This window comes from Rhinichthys klamathensis, unplaced genomic scaffold (genome assembly GCF_029890125.1).
Source record: "Rhinichthys klamathensis goyatoka isolate OS25496 unplaced genomic scaffold, OSU_Roscu_1.1 h1tg000467l_1, whole genome shotgun sequence".
Classification (NCBI taxonomy): domain Eukaryota; kingdom Metazoa; phylum Chordata; class Actinopteri; order Cypriniformes; family Leuciscidae; genus Rhinichthys; species Rhinichthys klamathensis.
Window position 1 is genome coordinate 971,228 of NW_026606956.1, and position 23,315 is coordinate 994,542.

Here is a 23,315-nt window from a genome sequence, read left to right on the forward strand (position 1 = left end):
TAGTAGCCTAGGCTACTGATACTGACCCAAGAGGATCGAGTAGGCTGAAGATTATAGCCTACATAAGGCTATAGATTATACAAAACCTGTTCTAAGTCACAAGTGGTGTTAATTTCTTGAATAGCTGTGCAGGTATTTGACACTCCTCTCTCGAGCTCTGTGGATGTCAGTCTTTTGTATTCGTAGGCAGGAACCGGTTTATCAGGCCTTTCGCAGTGTTGTGAGATATCGAGATTGCCTATAGTCCACATATCGCCATGGGAACCAGGTAAGTAAGTCAAAGTCCTTGAGAAAGTCAGAATGATTTCGGTAGGCCTATATTTTTAAACAGAGAATCTATACCAACCTAGAACAAGTGTAATTTGTTGGCAAATTACCTATTGGCAAATAGCACCTATTTCTAGCTTTGTTATTCCAGTCAGTTGCCACATGGTGCCATCAAAGACCTACGAATAGTCCCATTCCAATGCATTTCATTTTCAAATACACTTAAAATATATATATTTTTAAATAAATAAATATAATAATAATAATAATATATATATATATATATCAGCTGAACAAGTGACCTGGAAAGGACTTGAAGGAAGATGACAACTTGCATTTATGCAGGCAAGAAGAATCAAAACATACTTTAGAGTAAATTTGGCTGCTTTGTGCCCTGTAAAGGTCAGCATGCTGTTACTTTCAGTTATAATAGTATAAAAAAATAATTTCAATTCCATGATGAGGAGGTTATGTTTTGGAGTAGTATAGCTTGCTATTTGTGAAGCATATTTGGACCATCTGTTGTGAGAGCTGTAGTTGTGGAATTGCTATTCACTCCAAATGCAATGCAATATAGATGTAGATTCAGGCATTCAAGAATGATTTAGCTTTCTCAAACCATTCAAATGTGTTGGATTTGTTGAGCTGCTTTAAATGACATCCAATCGAAACATGTGCTTCGATTTACAAGAATATGTATGACTTTTTATTGCTTTTGTTCAGTGGCCTATTTTCAGTGGGAAATGTATCCTCTATTTTTGTGTTATAGATTTAAATGGTCATGAGATGTTGTGGCTTTTTGGTTACAAAAAGACACGGTGTCCTTATTGCCCTATGAATAGAGGATAGTGTGATAATGTGTATGTGTAGGGTTCCTGGAAATCCCTGACATTGTATTTCATTTAACATTTTTGACTGGTCAGTGTCACACTGGTGCTACAGTCTGTTATAAAACAGTTAGTTTTGGTTTCTCGAATTTGATTAGCTGAGCAGTGTTCTAACAGCACTAGGACATTTCACTGTTTGTATCACTCATCTTATTAAATGTATAACTGTCATCTTTTATGTCACATTCTTAAATTTAATCAAATTCATTTAGAATAATAAGACACTATAGGGCTGTTACCAATCAAATGAAATCAGTATCTACACAATCCATGCTTGCACTGCATAGGTGGAACAGAAGCTGCATCTGAAGAAGACTGTAATGCACGGATGCATTTACAGCGATTATAATTGCATAAATAATGTTACAAGATTAATAATTAATAATTTCAGAACCATAACATTATAAAATATTCCTAGTGAAGCATAAATTGTTGTAATTTCTTAATGACTTTGGAATGTAGTGGTCTGTTTACTGAAATGAAGCATCCTCAATGATGTATGCAGCCCACGCAGCCTTCGAAATGAGACAGCAATAGTGAGCAACTGTCCCGTCTGTCAGATGGAGTGGCCATGATAGCCACCAGAGGGCACACCTCCTGTCTCCTTGATCATATCATGAACTGCATTTCCCATGATTCATTGCCTGGACTTATGTTCTGATTCCTGCCACTTGTGTATGATTTATCTCTGTCATGTTTGCCTATTTAAGCCTTGTGTGTTTTGTCAAATTTGATTGGAACTATTTTTGTGGCCAACATAGTGCATAGTCCTCAAACACGTTTTAGTCACACTGGCACGAAAAAAGGTTGCAAAATGCAACCATGATTGCATTTAACTCCACTTTTAGACAAACACTCACAAACTTTCATAAGAACTTCCCCTCAGTGGAATCCCTGCAGCCATTTTGAAGTGTTTTCAACCTTATATATACAATATACAACTTATATATACCTTATATATACAAAATGCAACCATGATTGCATTTAACTCCACTTTTAGACAAACACTCACAAACTTTCCTAAGAACATCCCCTCAGTGGAATCCCTGCAGCCATTTTGAAGTGTTTTCAACCTTGTCAAGTAGGCAATTCTGACTGAGGGAGCGAGTCTACTCAAAATGTATAAGGTGTATTTCATAATTACCATAGATTTCAGCATGTACTACCTGACCTCTGCAGATTTATTTAGGCGTTGAAATTGTTGCCATAGAAACAAATTATTTCCAGTCTGAGAACGTAACGTGTTGTCATCTCGAAATTATTGTAATTACGACATGGCGTGAGCGCAGCAACCCTTCATAGACCACAATGCAACACGGTTGTGACGTCACATCAGATCGTGCATAATTTACCCCCACCCCACATAACTCTAGTGTATGATATTGGAGTTATTTTGACATTTAACAACATACTTAACCAACATACTTGTAGCTACCTTAAGCTGGCTGTTTACAGTTATAATTTATTGTATTGTTATCATATTTGTTTGTGTAATTTTAATTTTTAAAAACAGCCCAAGCATACAAACAGGCCAATAAAACGAACTCATAATTACATTTTGTCCAGGAATGCTCTGTTATAAATAATGATAAAACATTCATTTGGCTGATGAGTATGCAAACTGAAGGTGCGTTTAGGGCTCATTGGATAATTCCAAAGTCGTCTAAGGCCTTGACAAGGACAGTGTCTTTGACGTCGGTGAAGACTTTGCGGATGTTTTTGGTGTCTGTGGCACAGGTGAAGTGAGAGTAGATTTGTTTGGAGTTCTTTGTCTCGTTGGAAACTGCATTGTGTATATATAAACTTCTGATGAAATCCATGGCATCTTGAACGTCCCGACGTTTACCTGAAGATGGCATCAAACCACAGAGGAAAGGAAAGAAAGAGTCAATCAGGTATGACAAACAAGAGGTAATGCTGCCTTTCACTTTGATTGAATGTGCACCAAACTACCTTCAAATCCAGGAAAGTATGTTTTTAGATCTGAGGACTGAATCTTTTCAGCCAGGATGTCCATTTTGTTCAGGAAAAGGATGACAGAGGAATTGGCAAACCACATTGAGTGGATGGTCGTGTAGAACAGTGACAAGCTCTCTTGCATACGGTTCTGTAGCCAAAGAGAGGAAGAGTACAAAGATTAAGAGATTTGTCAATTTTACACTGAAAGGACAGGAGAGATATTAGGAGCATACATCCTTGTTATTCTCCTCCAGAAGTTGGTCGTACTCGCTGATGGAGGCTAGAAATATGAGCGAGGTCACATTTTCAAAGCAATGGATCCACTTTTTTCTCTGTCCTCTCTGACCACCGACATCTACAATCCTGAAAAGACAGACAGAATAGAAATCAAGTTTAGTTCCATCCACTTCTATATTTTATCTGGTGTGGTGAATTTGCACCAGGCCTAGATTTGTCCTCAAAATCTGTTCCTTATTCCTTTATCACATTTCTTCTGAATCAGATGGCTTCTCAGCTTGATTTTTGATTTACAGAAACACTATGGACCAAACGAGGTTATTAACAAGACACAGTTGAGACACGAGGGCAAATCAAACACTATGGCAACAGATGAACGAGACTAAGAAACTGAACTAGGAACATTGCAAAAAACTAACTCAAAGTCCAACTGAAGCAAAACACTAACAAAGATCTGATGTTGACATTGCCCCCCTTTCAAAAATGCATGTCCCCGCACCTTAAAACAACAACAAAAGTCTAACATAGGAAGGCGGGCGGGGGCTTAGGAGGAGGACGCAGAGCTGGCAGACGAGACAAACGACCTCCTTGTTTGATCCAGGACAGGCAGAGGAGATGGGAATGGGAGGCATGGTGGTAGCATCATAGACAACACTGACATGGTGCTGGGCGACGAAACAGGCTTGGTGCTAATCCTCCTCTATGAAATAACAGACTGGGCTTCATTGGCTCTGGATCTGCAGTGGGCTAAGGCTTCTCCTCCTCGTGGGGCTTCGCCTGTTTTTCAGTGCAAGGCTGAGCGGTGAGTCTGCGGGGAGCTCTGTCATGAGGCGCTCCATTTGAGGAGTGGCTGCTGGTCAGCATGTGCTGCTGGCACAAGATGGGCTGAATCCTCTTCACTCTATCTGATGGTGTTGGGGGATCTGCACTGTTGTAATACCCACTCGACAAAATCGTGGAATGTCCCTTGAGGGCTGTCTCTGGCCAGGCGTGCCTTGGTCTCTGGATTCATACCTGCCTGGAAAAACATGCAGAGGCGGATGTAGTGCACGAAGGGGACCAGATCTAGGAACTTCTGCGTGATGTGCACCTCGAGGGATAGATCCCGCTGGGAGAGGAGGAGGATCTGAACTGCTGTATTTTTTCAGGTATGATCTTCTGTGAGCAATGGTTTGCAAAAAATGGAAAAGTGTTGGATCTATTTGCAAGCAGTAAAATCACAATAACTTCAAAATTACATTCCTTAAAGGGATAGTTCACTTTGAAATTAATTTTTGATATGTTTTAGCTTATCTCAAGGGCATCCAAGATGTAGGTGTCTTTGTGTCCACAGTATTTTCAATTTTGTTATTTTTAGGTCAAACCGTTCTTGTCTGTCAGTCATATAATGCAGGCCTATGGGGTCCACCTCAAAGAGCATGCACAGAGAAGTCCAAATTAAACATGATTTAATGACTCGTAAATGTAAGTACACATTGATGCCCTAAGACACGAAACGAGCGGTTTGTGTGAGAAAACAAACAGTATTTAGATAGTTTTTACCTCTTGTAATCACAGTCACGTCCAAGTACTCTGATGGCGTGGAAGCCTCTGTCTGCGCAAGCGCCGAAAAGCCCCGGAAGTGATCTCTCGTGCGTGTACGTCACTCATTGTTTACACAGAGATTTCGGACATTTTACCTTTCACTGTGAAGATCTAAACATATTTAGATATACAGGAAATCGCAATGGAAGACGATTTCGGTATATCAACAGACAACGTAGAATTTATTTCAAAACCATATTTATTTGAACCTGAATACACCGGGGCGGGGCTTTCCGGCGCTTGCCGGCGCTTGCGCAGACAGAGGCGCCCGCGCCCTCAGATCACTTGGACGTGGCTGTGGTTACAAGAGGTAAAAACGATGTAAATACTGTTCGTTTTCTCACACAAACCGCTCGTTTCGTGTCTTGGGCCATCAATGTGTACTTACATTTACGAGTCATTAAATCATGTTTAATTTGGACTTCTCTGTGCATGCTCTTTGAGGTGGACCCCATAGAGCTGCATTATATGACTGACAGACAAGAACGGTTTGACCTAAAAATAACAAAATTGAAAATACTGTGGACACAAAGACACCTACATCTTCGATGCCCTCGAGGTAAGCTAAAACATATCAAAAATTAATTTCAAAGTGAACTATCCCTTTAAGGAAATCTAGACAAAACACAGGAAACAATCAAAATCACAGGAAACAGAACAACCAGAGATGAGATCTGACAAACAACAACTGAAAATGAGGGCTATACTGTATATACACCAATAAACATAGAGGCTGCAATTCGCCTACTTATACTACGCCCTAAAAGTATATACTTTTGAGTGTGTAGCAAAAGAGTAGGCAAGCTTTGGGACATACTACTTCGTCATCTTTAACGGACAGCTCTGTCACGTGCATCCTGTCACCGTAAACTGCCCTGTCAATCATCGTGTCACAGTTAAAATCCTCCATTCAATCTAATTCTGTTAATTCAATTAAATCTTAATTTCTTACTGTTTCGGAGAGAAATGTTGTAGCACGTTCACCTGCCAGTCGTGGGTCTTTCATGCGGAGACTCACCTCATGTGTTTGAAATTTGAATATAATGATGCATTTAAAAGTTAATGGCTAAACGTATCTTTACAAAAGTTCACAATGCTGCTGCAGATGCAATATAATGTAGCCAACATTGAATAAATAAATTTTCGTCAGGTTAGATACTGATAATTAGTCACTCAAACCCCTTTATCTAAACCTCTCTACATAACTGCCGGACTCGCGCGTCTTCCATGTCTGTAGTTTTTTAACACTTTTCACTCGTGTTTGTAGTTCTAACCGACTGGGTTGTGGGCAATATTAGCCGTTAAAGTGCGCATTGATCTGCACTTCGGATCTGACCGGATATAGTAGACCATCCGGGTATCTTTGGAACACTCATTTCAACATACTACGATTTGGGATGTACTAATTCTATTTTCGAATACTATTTAGGACGGATAGTATGCGAATAGGGACGCAGTTAGAGACTAAACAAGACTAAACTATGCCCGAGACAAAGGAAACTGAACTGGGGGGTATTCCAGAAAGCAGGTTATGTGACATACCCGGATATGTTTAAGGGTAAGTAAGCGAACAAACTCAACTTTATTTTCAAAGTTTTATAAACTTTATTTATTTATGAGGTAATTTTCAGGGTATGTAAGAAGCCATTGCAACTTCCTCTCTGAACATAACCAGAGCAGGTTCTGTTTCAGGGTTAGTTTACTTAAGATGTGTTCAGCGCATGCATGATCTATTGATGAGGCTCCAGTGGGCGTGACAGATTGCGCACAATATTATATATATAGTTATATCGATATATAAAGCACTATTAAAACAAGGTAATGTTTATTTTATTCTCATCTTAATTCTCATCTCACACGTTGCTGATCTGTATTGAGGTTTTTTTTGTGCAAAAGACTGTTTTCTATGTTATAATGTAATTCTATAAAAAAAAAAAAAACATATGATATATCTTACCTTTTCAGCAATGTGGAAGCAAAATAACTAAACATAAAAAAATAAACTTATACAGCCATGTTCTCTTTGCTAGCACAGACTGTTATTATTTTAATCAGCCTTTCTATTATATTAACTAGCAACACCAAACAAACAATATAGTTCTTATTCACAGTGATTAAAGATTATTAAACGAAAAGTTTGAAAAATGATTGCACAACCACCAAATAGGTGGCAATATGCACTAAGTATGTAAATAGCCATTAAACAAAAGAAGAAGAAGAAGGAAGTAGGGTGCTTCTCAATACTCAAATTGATGCTTCTTCACTGCTTTGTCCTCCAGCCTGTGACTCGAAAACTCATCGGACTCAGCCATCTTTAAGGGCTTCTCAATTTTCTAATTGCACCACGAGGAGGTGAGAAACGAGGAGCGAGAAAGCTTCCTGAGGAGTCATGAGCGAGGATACACAGGTGCATCCTTCCCTTAAATCCTCAGGGGGTGGAGCTACTACTATGACCGTTCATGTCGAGTGCGACGAACTGCTTCCCGTTTTGAGTGTCTCTCTTCCAGAAATGACTTGTAGGCCTACTGAGAGTCACTGCGGCCGTTGTTAATTGCTGTGCGCCATTTGGTTCTGTCATTTGCAAGTGCCTCTCCTTTGTCCAGGTTGATGGAGAAAGCCTAAGGATCCCTCTTAATGTCATCTTTAAAACGTAGACGGGGGCGACCATGTTTGCGGGGGGCATTTGCCAGCTCGCCATAAAGCAAGTTTTTGGAAGGCGACTGTCATTCATTCGATAAATATGCCCAGTCCAACGGAGGTGGCGTTCACGAAGGATGGTGTACAGTACAGGTCACTGGAACCAGTTCTCTCAAGTATGACAGAGTTTGGCACATGATCCTTCCAGCATACACCCAGTATGGAACGAAGGCAGCGAAAATGGAAGGCGTTGAGGCGATGTTCGTGCCTCCTGTATGTTGCCCATGTCTCACTTGCATATAGTAAGGTGCTCAATACACATGCATGGTACACACGGACTTTGAGGAGCAATGAGAGGTTCTTGTTGTGCCAGACACGCTTGCTCAATTTTCCAAACATTGATGATGCCTTCCCAATGCGCATGTCAAGCTCTGAGTCAAGGTGATTGTTGTTTGATACTGTGGAACCCAGGTAGGTGAATTTGTCTACCACAGATAGACATGTGTTGTTAATGTATACTGTAGGGTTTAGGGTTGCAGGTTGGGCAAGAATAACTGTCTTTTTGAGACTAATCTGCAAACCAAACTCTAGACATGCAGCAGCAAAAGATGAGCAGAGTAGTTGTAGATCTGCCTCTGAGTGGGCAACAAAGGCAGCATCATCAGCATAAAGCAGCTCACGTACTAGAACATGGCGCACTTTAGTCTTCGCCCGCAGTCTGGCCAGATTGAACAGTTTTCCTGAACTGCGGGTATGTAGAAGTATACCCGAGTCATCAGGGAAGGCACGGCGTAGTAGGGCAGAGAAGAAGATTCCGAAGAGGGTAGGAGCAAGGACACATCCCTGCTTTACCCCACACCTTATCTGGAACTTGTCAGAGCGAATGCCTTCAGACTGTACAGTTGCCTTCATGCCCTCATGAAACTCAGTGATCACCTTCAGTAACTTTGGAGGGCAGCCAAGTCTTGCTCCCGGACATGTTTTTGGAACCCGCATACCTCAAGTAAACAAGATTTGGGTTAATCAACCGGGAGTTCAGGGTATGTTTGTAAGATAACCTTGCTTTCTGGAATACACCTCAGGAATATGTGGGGGTGTTGATGGACATAGGCTGCGTCCCAATACCTCCCCTTACCCTAGATTTCTGCCCTAACCCTTGTTTTTGCGCGTTCTCGTGTAGGGGTAGGGTGTCCCAATACTCCAAAGAGCAAGGGGGAGTGCTATTCTCCCCTTAAAATCAACCCTCAAAACATAGTGCGGTCCGATGCAGGCTTAAAACGAAGTGGAAGATGAAATTACCCAGGATACCTTGCGAACTCAGCGAGCCGGTCAAATTTTTCAACTAAGATGGCGGACACCGCTTGAAAGGAACAATTTTATTTTAAGTATATTTTCGCAAATACGCATGTTAAAATGTCGAAATATGTTGGAATATGTTAGTTTGATGCACATCCAATTTTCAACACTAATGTTAGAAAATATTTCACGAAGCTATCTGACGATGTTCATATGATATCTGCCGAGTGCTTCAAAAGCAAATCAAATATACATCTGATCTGGGTAAGTTAGTTAATCTAATTTTATTTTCGATTTTGGCTTCCAAGGATTATAAAAAGAAGATATGAGGTAAAATTATTCAAAACTAGCCGCGTTCGTCTAGCGCATCATCTTCCCTTCACAGCGCGCTGTCATTTCTCTCTAAACCCAAACCTAACGTCAGAATCAGCACTGAGCACAATCGGTGATTGTTGTAAAGTGCAGTGTCTGCGGTTTCTAAATTGCGGGACGTTGGTGGTAAAAACAGCTACTAAAAGCACAATGATCCGCGCAAGAGACGTTGCCCCGGTTCCCATGGCGCGCGCGTTCGGAAACGGATTGCAACTAACGTTAGACAAGCAAACTTTGGGTTTTGTGTGCGCTTCTAAACGATCAGATACAAACAAATATATGGCAAAATTACCGGAAATGCGTCTTCTATATTCCACATGTCTTCTCTGTTGATTCATCAGATGTAGATAAACGAAAACAGCCCACACAACAGGCAACACAACAACTGGAACCGGCAATTTTATGAATGAAGATAGTAGTAGAAGTAGTAGACACTTTGACGCTGCGCGTGACGTATTGAGGATTGCCGCGCTAATTTGCATATAGTGGTGTCCCATTTCATAGGGAAAGATCTTCAACTCCACTTCCCTCGTTGAGGGGACTTTACTTTCGAGGGCACTCAAAACCAAGTGGAAGTTTTAAGGGGGGAGAAATGGGACAGGGCCTTAATCTACTCTCCATCTATGTTTTGATCATCGTTCTGATGTTCCAATGATAAAAGTTTTGTGAAAAAGATAAAAAATGCTGGCGCTGCCTGGCAACTTAAAAAAAAAAAACCTGGCAGGGAAAGAGTTAAATATACATTTAAAGGTATATTTCAAGTAAAAAAAAAATATACCTAAATAGGAACAAAGTAGTATACATAAAGTGCAAAAGTAATAAATAAATAGTAAACTATAAGTAGGCAAGACTAGGCAAGGCAAGTTTATTTATATAGCACATTTCATACACAATAGTAATTCAAAGTGCTTTACATAGAAGAAATTTAAAAAAAAATCTAAAGAAATAACAATAATTAAAACAGGTTAGAATAAAGAAATTAAAATAATCAAAACAAATAAGAATAATTAAAACAGTTTAGAATAAAAAAATAAAATAAAGTACAGTAAAAACAGTCGGACGAGCAGTGGCACAGTGCTCATTCAGTAAATGCATAGCTAAACAGATGTGTTTTGAGTCTGGATTTGAATGTAACTACTGTCGGAGCACATCTGATCTCCTCTGGAAGCTGGTTCCAGCTGCAGCTGGCATAATAGCTAAAAGCAGACTCTCCATGCTTAGTGTTTTGTGGCAGCAGATGAACCCAATAGCAGACAGCAGATAACTTAAACAAGAGGTTTATTAAAGACAAAACAGAAAACAAAACCCACGATGGGGCAAAACAAGACAGGATCGACTTGACAAAGATAAATACTCAGACGGAAAATAACAACTATGACAGGAACAAAACACTTCTTTAGACAAGACTTTCTATAAGATACTCACAGCTAGAATCACACAACGTATGATAATGAATCGCACAGGACAGCAAATACACAGGGATTAAATAGGGAACACTAATGACGAGGACAGGTGAAACTGACTAGACACTAATCACAAGACGAGGATAACAAGGGGGCGGGGTTACGAGACAACACAAGCACATGGTCCAAATAACAGACCATGCGCTTGTACATAAAACATGGGTCTGCCATGATCCTGCCACAAGACCAGAGAAAACAGAGACATGATGGCAGAATCATGACACTTAGAGTGAACCCTTGGTATTTCTAGCTGATGTGATCCTAATGATCTGAATGATCTGTTAGGTTTATATTCAGTGAGCATATCTGCAATATATTGAGGTCCTAGCCCATTAAATGATTTATATACCAGTAATAATACTTTAAAATCAATCCTAAATGTAACTGGGAGCCAGTGTAAAGACCTGAGGACTGGTGTGATATGTTCATATTTTCTGGTCCTGCTCAGAATCCTGGCAGCAGCGTTCTGTATGAGCTGCAAATGTCTTATGGTCTTTTTAGGAAGGCCAGTGAGGAGTCCATTACAATAATCCACCCTGCTGGTGATAAAAGCATGCACAAGTTTCTCTAAGTCTTGACTTGAAACAAAGCATCTAATTCTTGCAATATTTTTCAGGTGATAGTATGCTGATCTAGTTATTGCTTTGACATGACTACTGAAACTAAGGTCTGACTCTAGAGACACACCAAGATTCCTGACTTGATTTTTAGTTGTTTGACCCCTAGCGTCAAGGTATGCATTCACCTTGAGAACTTCCTCTTTGTTTCCAAACGCAATGACTTCAGTTTTGTCTTTGTTTAACTGAAGAAAGTTTTGGCACATCCAACTGTTGACTTCATCAATGCATTGGCACAGGGAGTCAATGGGGCTGTAGTCGTTAGGCGATAGGGCTAAGTAGAGCTGTGTGTCGTCTGCATAGCTGTGGTAAGAGATTCGGTTCTTTCTCATTATTTGGCTCATTGGGAGCATATACAGGTTGAATAGGAGTGGTGCAAGAATTGAGCCTTGAGGGACTCCGCATGTCATGGATGTCCACTCAGACTTATGGTCTCCTATACTCACATAATAACCTCTCCCTTCTAAGTATGATCTGAACCATTTTAGGACTATCCCAGAAAGCCCCACCCAGTTTACCAGCCTGTCAAGAAGTATGTCGTGATCGACAGTGTCAAATGCAGCACTGAGGTCGAGTAGTACCAGCACTGATAATTTGCCTGTATCAGTATTTAAGCGAATATCGTTTATTATCTTTATGAGCGCTGTCTCTGTGCTGTGATGCGATCGGAATCCAGATTGAAAATTGTCAAAGTATCCATTCAAGCTTAAGAATTTGTTCAGCTGATTGAAGACAACTTTTTCAATGATCTTGCCTATGAAAGGAAGATTTGAGATCGGTCTATAGTTGCTTAGTATAGTCTTATCCAGATTGCTCTTTTTCAGGAGGGGCTTGACAACTGCAGTTTTCAGGGAGTTTGGAAAACTACCAGAAAGAAGTGAGGCATTAACCACTTTTAGGAGATCTGCTTCTAAACTGTTTAACACACTTTTGAAGAAAGATGTGGGAAGTGCGTCAAGGGCGCAGGTTGATGTTTTAAGGTGCTGTATGGTTTCTTCCAAAATTTTGCCATCAATTTCTTTGAAATCAGACATAGTAACTACATTCTCAGGTTGTGGTCTGATCTGTCTGACCCCAGTGCGGCTCAATGATGCGCTGATCACCTTTATGATATTATTAATTTTCTCAGAGAAGAAAGAAGCAAACTCACTGCACTTGCCGTCTGAGAGCATTTCACTGGGAATCTGGCTTGGGGGGTTTGTCAGTCTCTCTACAGTAGCAAAAAGAGTGCGTGTGTTGTTTAAGTTGCGGTTTATAATATTTGAGAAGAAAGTCTGTCTAGCTTTGCCTAGTTCCATATTGAAAGCATGGATGCTGTCTTTGTAGATGTTATAATGGACTACAAGTTTTGTCTTCCGCCACATGCGCTCAGTTTTTCTGCATGTTCTTTTCATATTTTGCACAGCTGTTGTGTTTCTCCAAGGTGCTTTTTGTCTACCACTCTTCCTGACTTTCACAGGAGCAATATAATCTATTACACCTTTAACCTTTGAGTTAAAAGAATCAAGGAGAAAATCAACAGAGTTAGCAGATATGCTTGGTTTTAAAGATATAGCCTTCATAAATAGCACACTAGTGTTCTCATTTAAGCATCTCTTCTTGACAGACACAGATCTAGCTTCAATGGCAGGAGAGATCAATATATCAAAGAAAATACAGAAATGATCAGACAGTGCTGCATCCTTAATAACAATCGATGAGATGTTTAAACCCTTACTGATAAGTAAATCTAGAGTGTGTCCACGATTGTGTGTGGGTCCATGTACATGCTGAGTTAGATCAAAAGTTTTTAAAACAGTTTTGATTTCTTTTGCCATATTGTTTTCTGCATTATCTGTGTGAATGTTAAAATCTCCAGTAATAGCAAAACAGTCAAACTCTGAGGAAATTGTTGATAACAGTTCTGTAAAGTCCTCAGCAAAGGCTGGAGAGTATTTTGGAGGCCTGTAAATAATGATAAGTAAAATACGTGGGGCACCTTTTAACACAATACCCAGATATTCAAAAGAGGGGTAGTTACCAAATGATGTTTGCTTACATTGATGGACATCTTTAAAAAGAGCAGCTACTCCCCCTCCTCTCCTAACAGCTCTGCAGACACTCATAAAAGTAAAGTTAGGAGGGGATGTTTCATTGAGGACTGTTCCACTGCAGCTGTCTTCTAGCCAAGTTTCATTTAGAAGCATAAAATCCAGGTTGTATGTGGTTATTAAGTCATTGACTAGAAGTGATTTATTTTTAAGTGAGCGGATGTTTAAAAGTGCTAACTTAACAGTCTTACTTTTTGTTACTTTTGTCTTAGTTTGGCGTGTAATAGGGACCAGATTAGATGGGTTTGCTGTATGGCTTTTGAAGGCCTTAGACTTTCTATCATGTAATCGAACAGCAATAGAGAAAGATACAGGCACACTGGGTTCCCGCTTGTTTTGTAAACATTTGAGAAAGTTACTGTTCTCATAGCGGGGACCTGACACATATCACTGAGAGCTGGTATCAGTTGTTTTTGGTTCACCTCGAGCCGATGGAGGAGGGTGTGTGCCCTGGCGTTTTTGCAGAGGCCGAAGAGCTCTCACAAGCGGAGAGCGAGCTGGGCCCGCAGGCTTTCGTGGTTTTGGGGCCTGACTTTTTTTGGTTGATGTCTGGGGGCTTGCAGATTGTTTGGTTCCAGCGAACACGTTTTTCCATTTTCTCTGAGAAACACAGAAGATGCTGTGGAGAAGCTGGAGATAGGGATAACGTGTCTGGTGAGAGGGTAGAGGCTGGAGGGGGCTGTTTCTCTGGTGTTATTGGAGGCTGTAAAATGCTGTCCTGGTTTTCCAGCAAGTCGTCCTTGGGTGCTGAATGTTGGAGCAGTTCTAGTATGTCACAGTCTGTCTGTGGTGAGCTCTGTGGGCAGGGCTCTGCTGAGATTGTGTCCGTGAGCAGAGGCTGTTTTGGCTGAGTGGTGTTATCATTGTCCTTGTGTGACGTGTCAACCGCATGTCCATTCAGGTGCTGAAGTGAAGTCCTGTGGTCATTCATACTGTGTCCAGGTGTGTGTGTGCCATTCAGGTTGAGTGTATTGGCACACACTGCAGAAGGATGATTGAGGGAGAAGTAGATATTGTCCTTTAGCACTCTTGAACCAAGTTTGTTTGGGTGGTGGCCATCCTGTTGAAACAGTTGCCTCTGACTCCAGAAAAGATTGAAGTTGTCAATGAAGTTTACTCCTTTTATATTGCAGGTTTTTTGGAGCCATGTATTAAGCCCAAGCAACCGTGAAAATCTGTTTGTTCCTCTTGCTGGGAGTGGTCCACTGATGAATGTTTGTACTTTCAGTCTTTTAAGTGTTTCAAAAAGTTAATTGAAATCCTTCTTAAGGAGTTCTGACTGCTCTTTATGAATATCATATTTCCCCACATGAATGATGAGTCGATTTGCAGTCTTATGTTTCGTCAGAATGTTCTCAAGTTCCCTGTTTACATCAGAAGTCGTTGCTTGTGGAAGGCAGCACGTAGTTGTATCCCTGCTAATAATGTTTCTGATTATGGAGTCACCCACTATCAGAGTCCTGTGCTCTGCTGCGCTCTGAGCTGAGTGCCGCTGTCTGCTTGACCTTGAGCGCCAGTTAGCAGTGTTAGCTACTGGCTGATTCAGTCTTTGTTCGATCACATTCATCACGTTTGGGGATTCCTCATTTACATTCACTAATACTTCAAATCTTTTCTCAAGATGTATAGGCGGTGGTAGGAGACCATTGTTTGCAATCCTTGTCAGAGCCGTATCTGGGGTAGAGGAGGCTACTGCGGCAATATATGATGCTCGTGACAATCTGATGTCTCGAGTGCCTTTGGATCTCGTTCCCTGTTTGTGCCACCGATTTGTAGGTCGATCGGCTTGTTTCTCTACACTCAGTATGGCCTGTCGAGGAGGACTAGATTCATGGGACTCACCGGCTGTAGGCTGAGGGCGTCCATGACGAAGCTCTGTTGTGTGTTCCGTCTGGTTTGGTGGTCCCACAAGTAACTTTGTTTCAAGAGCTACAATCCTTTGTAAAAGTCTGTGGCAGTTAGTGCAGCAAGTAGATTCCAGAAGAGGCATTTTCTCTTATCCTTTAGAATGTAGGCAGTTGTGTTTTCTTCCCCGGAATGTAAGCAGTGGGAGGCTGGTTGAATAAAAGTATTCTGCTTTTTTTGTAGTAATCCTAGCGTTTGAGCACTGTGCTGATTAGCTGAAGTTAAAATTAGATGATAAAAGGAGATAAAATATAAAAATATAAAAGCGATAGAGCAAAGCGCGGAGCGGTAAGCAAGAGCGTCCGAACAGTAGCAGAGCAGGAAGTAGAATGCAGTATGTATGATGTTAAGTTCACTTCAAGAAAACTTACAAGTGTACTTGCAGTGTAAAACTACTAAACTAGTAGTTTACTGAGAGTATACTTCAAAGTGTACTTTCATAAACTAAAAAATCTGCTACAAGTATTTCAAAAGTAAACCATCAGTATACCTATAAGTTCACTTGTAGTTGCAGTGCAAATGATAAATGTAATTGTAAACTAGTTGTGTACTTAAAAGTATACTATACACTAAAAAGTGGGCCAATTTAATCCTTAGTACTGAAATAGTACACATACAAGTTTACATACTAGTACATTGATATCAGTATACTTACTACATAAAGTATACTTAAAATATATTTGAACTTTACTTAAGTATTCTTACAAAAAATAAGTAAACATTCATTTTATTAAGTGGAAACCATGATACATTGTCATTATTGTGTTATAAAATGACTCATGATGTGATTTTGGTCATATTGCTCACCTCTACTTCCACAGAAGAAAGAAAGTCATGACAGTTTCGGGTGAACGGTCTCTTTCAATGCCCGCATAACTTATAATGTTAAGACAGGTTGTCCATTGCCTTACCTGAGAGTTATCTTCTCCAATTCAAAGCAATAGTCTATGATGCCGGAAGTGGGGAATCGGACTTGAAGAACATCTTGATTTGTTGGGATGTAGCCTTCGGCTGTGATGCGATCCAAGTCACCAATAAAGCTTTAAGAAACACGTAATTCAGACACTTTTATTGAAAACCATACCATGTGCCATAGAATTGGTTATGAAGGCATTGTTTGCAAAATTATTTGCATATGATTCATTTCATGAATTGTCATTGGCATCAGGAAAAGACCAGAGGAAATAGACAAACATGAAGGAAGTTACTAAAAGACAGGAATTGTCTTGAAAACACTTACTACTTAGTGGAGTCTAGTAACTGATACTCTCTGCGCCGTCCGTAGCAGATCTTAAAGCCTTGATCTTCCCATAGGTGACGAATAGCCTCTACGTAATTTCTCTGCAGCTGTGTTATCTGATGTATGTCCTGATCCTGGAACCACTGGGAATAAACCTACAGATATCACAGACTCATGAGACTGCAAATACAATTACAGTGCAAGATCTTTATTAAAAAGTGTCCCTATTATGCTATTTTAAAGGTTCCTAAATTTCTCCTCCAAAAAAGGTTTACATGCATCCTAGGTTAAAAACTTTAATTTTCTCATAATATACATTGCAGCATCTCCTCTTTCTCACGGTGTCTGAAACGGTTCGATAAAGGATTCTGTCTTTTTAAACCCATCCTTTACTCTGATTGGTCAAATGGCCCAGTTTTATGTGATTGGTCTACTCTGCTCTGATTGGTCAGATGGCCTAGTCTGTTTCTTTGGTCTGTTGTGAAGTTAACTTATATTTTCGTTGTATTGTGCACTACTGGGCCACTGTACCAAAGGCTGGCATTATGCAATTACAACCTACATAGGTTTGTGCAAGAAGTAAGACTGGAATTACTGACGACTCGTTTCAGGCAGTTCAGAATCGGTTCTTTCTTGTTTTGGGAGACAATGGCCCTGTCCTAAATGGCACCTAAAAATTGTGAGTTTTTCTTAGTGTTATTATATATGTATAAATAATTTAATAATTAATATTTTTTATAATCTATACTACAATTTTTTTTGTAATTTATTAACATTTGCCAAACCCACTACTACCCAAAGGATAGTTGATATAAAATGGCCCTCATGAATCTCCGGGCTCAACAGAAACATACTCGGCCTCTTGATCACCTCGTTCTCTGGGTTGGAGTAGGGAATCTTTAGCGTGTTCATGGCTTCTGTTATTGCACTCATAGCTTGGAAGATATTCTGGAAAACCAGTTTAGAGTAGCTACGCCTCTCGTCAGTTGAGAAGCCCTTGCCATGAATAATCCTCATCTGCTTCGTAAACGTTGTCTTTCCACTTTCTCCTGTGCCTAAATGAAAGCAAAACATTTTTAATATATATATTTTTTTATAATTTCTTTTTAATTTTTCATTAATTTGTCTTTTCAGAAATATCAGCACTGAGTGTGTTTTGATATTTCTTCCTTAAGTTTTATGAATTCAGAAAATACACAGATGAGCCATTACATCATGACAACCTACCTAATAACCTGTAGGACCTCCTTTAGGACCTAAAAGAGCAAAGTATTGATTCGACAAGGTGGCGATAGGTCTCCTTGGGTATCTGGTACCATAATGTCAACAGCAGGTCCTCCCAGTTCCCATTCATTGCAGGGCGGTGGTGATGTAGCGCGAACCTGCTTTTCCAAGTCGAACTACAAATGTTCGATTGGGTAAATGTCAGGTGAACTTGGAGGCCAAGGCATTAACAGTGGTTCCTCGAACCACTCCTTGACGATACTAGCAGCGTGGCATGGCTTTATCCTGTTGGTAATGGCCATCCCCAGCAGGGCATCAGTTGCCATAAATGGGTGCACTTGGTCCACAACAATGTTCAGATTCCTGACAGCTGTCAGGGATTGTGCTATTGGGAAGGAAACATCACCCACAGCATAACACCGCCCTGTCCGCCCAACAGTGCATCCAGGTGTCAAAGCTTCTGTTGGAAATCGGCATATCCGCACTCTACAAATTCTACAAACAATACCCCATAATGACAACGTGAAAGAAGTTTGTTTGAAATCTTTGCAAATTTATAAAAAAAAAAAAAATCACATGTACATAAGTATTTGTTGAGCCTTTCCTCAATACTTTGTTGAAGCACCTTTGGCACCAATTGCAGCCTCGAGTCTTTTTGAGTATGATTCTCCAAGCTTGGCACACCTATTTTGGGGCAGTTTCTCCCATTCTTCTTTGCAAAACCTCTCAAGCTCCATCAGGTTGGATGGGGAGCGTCATTTTCAGATCTCTCCAGAGAGGATCAATCGGGTTCAAGTCTGGGCTCTGGCTGGGCCACTCAAGGACATTCACAGAGTTGTCCCGTAGCCACTCCTTTGTTATCTTGGCTGTGTGCTTAGGGTCTTTGTCCTGTTGGAAGATGAACCGTCGCCCCAGTCTGAGGTCCAGAGCGCTCTGGAGCAGGTTTTCATCAAGGATGTCTCCGTACATTGCTGCATTCATCTTTCCCTCGATCCTGACTAGTCTCCCAGTTCCTGCCGCTGAAAAACATCCCCTCAGCATGATGCTGCGACCACCATGCTTCACTGTAGGGATGGTGTTGGCCAGGTGATGAGCGGTGCCTGGTTTCCTCCAGACATGATGCTTGCCATTCAGGCCAAAGAGTTCAATCTTTGTTTCTCATGGTCTGAGAGTCCTTCAGGTGCCTTTTGGCAAACTCCAGGTGGGCTGTAATGTATCTTTTACTGAGGAGTGGCTTCCGTCTGGCACTCTACCATACAGGTGGAGTGCTGCAGAGATGGTTGTTCTTCTGGAAGGTTCTCCTCTCTTCACAGAAAAACGCTGGAGCTCTGGTCAGAGTGACCATCGGGTTCTTGGTCACCTCCCTGACTAACCCCGGATTTCCACCAACTGCGGAACGACGGCGGAGTCAATAGGTTTCCATTAAAGTCAATGTGTGCATTTTCACTGACTGCGGAACGGCTGCGTTCCGACTCCGTCCCAGCTCCGGCGACCGCAGCCCTCCGGAGAAGATACGCAGAGTTTCTATTTTTGCCGGATGCCGGAGAGCGCCGCAGGAAGTCGAGCACAGAAACTAAATAAAACATCCGGTAATTTCCAAAATAAAAATATAGTTTTCCCTTTTCCAACAAGAACAATAATTAACTTTATTTACACAGCCTACTACTTTCCCAATACATTCAAAAAGGAACCCAAATAAACATTTAGCATTTTATAAGTTGATTATATTTAATTATAAATATTGTACTAGAATCACAATAATCTCCACAAAAAGGGGAGATCAGCAGGTCAGCACATAGTTGTTTCCCCTGTACACCTCTGGATGGAAACAAAATGTTGCTGGTTTTGTGGTTCTGTTTATTGAAACTACATCCTGTTATATCGTGCGATCAAACGTAAATTCGCGAGATATCGTGTGTCCTCGTGACTTCAGCTGTCATTCATGGCCACAGCCGTTCCGCAACAAATCCGTATCTGGTAGGTATTGAAGGACGGCGGAGCACGGATCCGACGCGCAGCGGAGCCGATCCGCAGCCGTTCTGCAGTTGGTGGAAAGGCCCTTCTCCCCCGATCGCTCAGTTGCTGACTTATGAATTTGCACATGGTTTGTCTTGAATCATATTATAAAAACACCACATAGACATAAACAACATTAAAAACTTGATGTTCACCACAGAGTAAAAAAACACCAAACTGTATTTGATTCCTGCTTGTCAAAATGCAAAAGCTTTTTCTTTTTCTTCTTTTATTTCACAAAAAAAGTCATGACACCTGAGTGAAGGGGAATTGACAACAAACATCCACTAAAATCACCTCAGGACCAGGAAATTGAAGTTATCTTTGAGTCACAGGTTTAATCAGCTCTTATATAATCACATTTCAGGAAAGTCCCTCAAGAGAAATGGCCCAAAATGGTATTTACTAAAAACAAATTTTCATGCTCTGACTAAATTTACTTTCACTTTCAGAGAAAGAAATGTCTTCAAATAATTTTTCACCAAGATAAATTCTATTTTGTGTGCTTATTTTATACTTTTTCCACATGATGACTTAAAATGAATCAACATGTTTAAGTTTTAATACAATTCAGATAAAAGACTGACAGAATCATCTCACCTAATAAAAGCAACTTGATTTCTCTCCGTTCTTTTTTCCTCTGCTCTGCAAGGATGTGTTTGATTTCCTTATTTATGGCGATGGCGTTCCTTTCATCTTCAGGCAAGAAATAGGTGCAACATCTACAGTAGTAGTACTTCCCCATTTCTCCAACAGAAATTGAGTAACTACAAAAACATAAATAAATAATTATAGCCATTCAGCATTAGCCATATTTATATTTTGACCATGTAGTTGGGGTGAATTCATGTTGTTAATTTGGGAGGGACACTTCGCAATTGCAAAAAGTGACGCAATCCCCCTGAATTCACCCTATGTTCGTAAATGCAAATTTGGCAGTTTGGGTTTCTTGGACTAGTCACTAGTGTGCGGGGAGCTGGAAATGGAAAACCCAGAGTGGAGTTTGAGCGGAGTAATTACAAAACGTTTTGATGCGGTAGAGATGTAAAACCACTCTTATACAAACCGGTTTTTAGTTTGTGCGTTGCCAGGTGACACGTAAAGCCTGTATAACTCGATATCAGGGCTGTATAACCACCATAGTGTGTTGTTCGGGTTATTCTTTAGAAAAGGTTGAAAAAGTTACATTTTAGGGTGGTCTAATGTCTAGCGCTCGTCAATACTAAAATGACTAGATGACCAGTCAAATCCAAGAAGGCGGGCTTTACTAGCAGCTAAATGTAAACAGAAGCAGCGCGCGAATTCAGGGCTCTTTAGTTTTAACGGCCAGTGCGAGCCGAGGTAAGAAGTAGCTAAACGTTTAATATTTGCCAATTGTTTAACAATATAAATGTTAAATGGATGACGGTAATATCTAGTGAAGCAAACTACACGATTTGTTTTTAAATTTAGCCGTTTTGAATTGAAAATATAATTTGAGCCGAGCATTTTGCAATTTGAAATGTAACGTGACAAAATACATAAACGGACATTAAATGATTTAACTAGAACTTTAATCCTTAAACCCAAACTAGAACAAGAAAATATAATTTTGTCCCCACTTCAAAAACGACATTGAGGTAAACATTGTATGCTTTGTTGTTTGATATTGCTTAGTTAAAATTATGGAATACATTTGAATTGTTATAGCCTAAATTAAAGCGATATTAGGCTGCACTCAAAACATAGGCTAAGCACTCTTGCTTAAAATAAGCCAAACTTTTTAACGTAATGTGTAGATCCTAACATCACCACTAGTGTAAAAACAGCTCTACAAGTCTGTAATAAAATGTAAATGTAACTAGTCTCTGACTTAAATGAAAATGTGAAAGTTTTTCTGTGGACAACAAATAAACAGTCATATATCGTAGGCCTATTTAACAACAGCAAAAACTAGGGAAATAGGGGTAACAAAGAGAATCACTCACCTTCATTCATACAACAGTAGTATCTTCCTTGAAACAAACAGTGTCCGTGGCACCTTGAAGGAGTTTTCCTGAACGCAGTTTTCTGTCAATCACGTCACGTTCGTTCACTTCAGATTATTAACCAGTTGCACTTCCCGAAAGTCTGACATGATATGTCAGGTATGTTGCAGAGCAGAAGAGAACCAATGAGAAGTCAGTGGAATGCGCCATGGCAAATTCCTCCCTGCTTTTATTTAAAGTGACTGACACATCTTTTTAACTAAAAGTAGCTCTTTCCATGGTGTTTATTATCTGTTATGTTGATTTATTAGTTACTTGCTAGGGAAGAACGGGGCTAGTTGTCACAAAGGGAGTCTTAAAAGCTATATGGGAGTGGTTGTCACTTTTTTTTGTGCCACAATTTATTAACTACAGTTTTTTTAACTAAACAATGGTTATGTCACATTCACCTCCTTCATTTGTGTCTTCACTACACTTCCCAGCATTCCCAGTCATCATCACCTGCAACTTATCATCCTCATCATGATCACCGTCACCTGTGTCCCATCACCAGCATGGACTATAAAACACTCACTCTCCTTGCAGTCACTGTCTGGTATCGTCTATACATGACTCACAGACTCTCCGTGAACTTAACTGATGATACTTACCTGCTTCTCCATCCATCCATCCATCCATCCATCCATCCATCCATCCATCCATCCATCCATCCATCCATCCATCCATCCATCCATCCATCCATCCATCCATCCATCCATCCATCCATCCATCCATCCATCCATCCATCCATCCATCCATCCATCCATCCATCCATCCATCCATCCATCCATCCATCCATCCATCCATCCATCCATCCATCCATCCATCCATCCATCCATCCATCCATCCATCCATCCATCCATCCATCCATCCATCCATCCATCCATCCATCCATCCATCCATCCATCCATCGTGATGGGCAGATCGAGGCTTCGTGAAGCAATGAAACAGTTGAACCAAATGGTCCATTTTGTTTCGAGGCTTCGAATCAATCCAACACCTGTCTCCACGGTGACACCTAGTGGTCACTTGCAGGTGTTGATCTGAAACAACCTCGACGAGCCATGATTTTTTTTTTTTTTTTTAATTATTATTGTACTTTTCTTATATGTGAATCTTGCAACCTATAGGCTCCTCACTGTGCATAATGTTATTTTGGTCCTGCAAAATGAATATTAATAAAATAAATCAAGCCACAATGTCTCACTTTTTTACACATTTTTATTCAAAAATATTAATTTCTCTGCTGTGGAAGGACTTAGCCTACTTCTCTTTTTTACAGATAATTTCTCCAGCCTTTGAAAAAAATCCTCTTACAAGGGACACTTGTTGCTGGCATGCAAAGATATTTTTTAGCTAATACATACAAATGAGGAAAGATTACTGCTCTCTCTTTCCAGTAAGTTAATGGATCATGAGTTCTGGGCAAATACGCATCGTTGATGTATTTTTTCACTTCCACTGTGGCATCAGCTGTAGCATTGTGTATCATCTGGGTTTGATGGATACGAGTAT

General features: G+C 40.4%; 1 protein-coding gene across 1 annotated transcript; it reads right to left on the reverse strand.

Moving 5' to 3' along the window:
• Positions 1–2,317: 2,317 nt before the first annotated feature.
• On the reverse strand, positions 2,318–21,886 carry LOC130071971 (guanine nucleotide-binding protein subunit alpha-11-like). Its single transcript, XM_056236835.1, has 8 exons — positions 21,762–21,886; positions 20,395–20,561; positions 17,425–17,609; positions 16,555–16,709; positions 16,226–16,354; positions 3,347–3,476; positions 3,108–3,261; positions 2,318–3,000 (listed from the first exon to the last, which is right to left on the reverse strand). Exons 2-8 carry the CDS (start codon positions 20,537–20,539, stop codon positions 2,795–2,797), a joined length of 1,104 nt encoding a protein of 367 aa, XP_056092810.1. The 5' UTR covers positions 20,540–20,561; positions 21,762–21,886; the 3' UTR covers positions 2,318–2,794.
• Positions 21,887–23,315: the final 1,429 nt, after the last annotated feature.

Coding starts and splice junctions, on each gene's coding strand:
- LOC130071971 (XM_056236835.1), bottom strand. CDS start 20,539: ATGGGGAAGTACTACTACTGTAGATGTTGCACCTATTTCTTGCCTGAA. Junction 17,610..20,394: donor AATCAAGTTGCTTTTATTAG/GTGAGATGATTC, acceptor GCTTTCATTTAG/GCACAGGAGAAAGTGGAAAG. Junction 3,001..3,107: donor ATACTTTCCTGGATTTGAAG/GTAGTTTGGTGC, acceptor TGCCATCTTCAG/GTAAACGTCGGGACGTTCAA.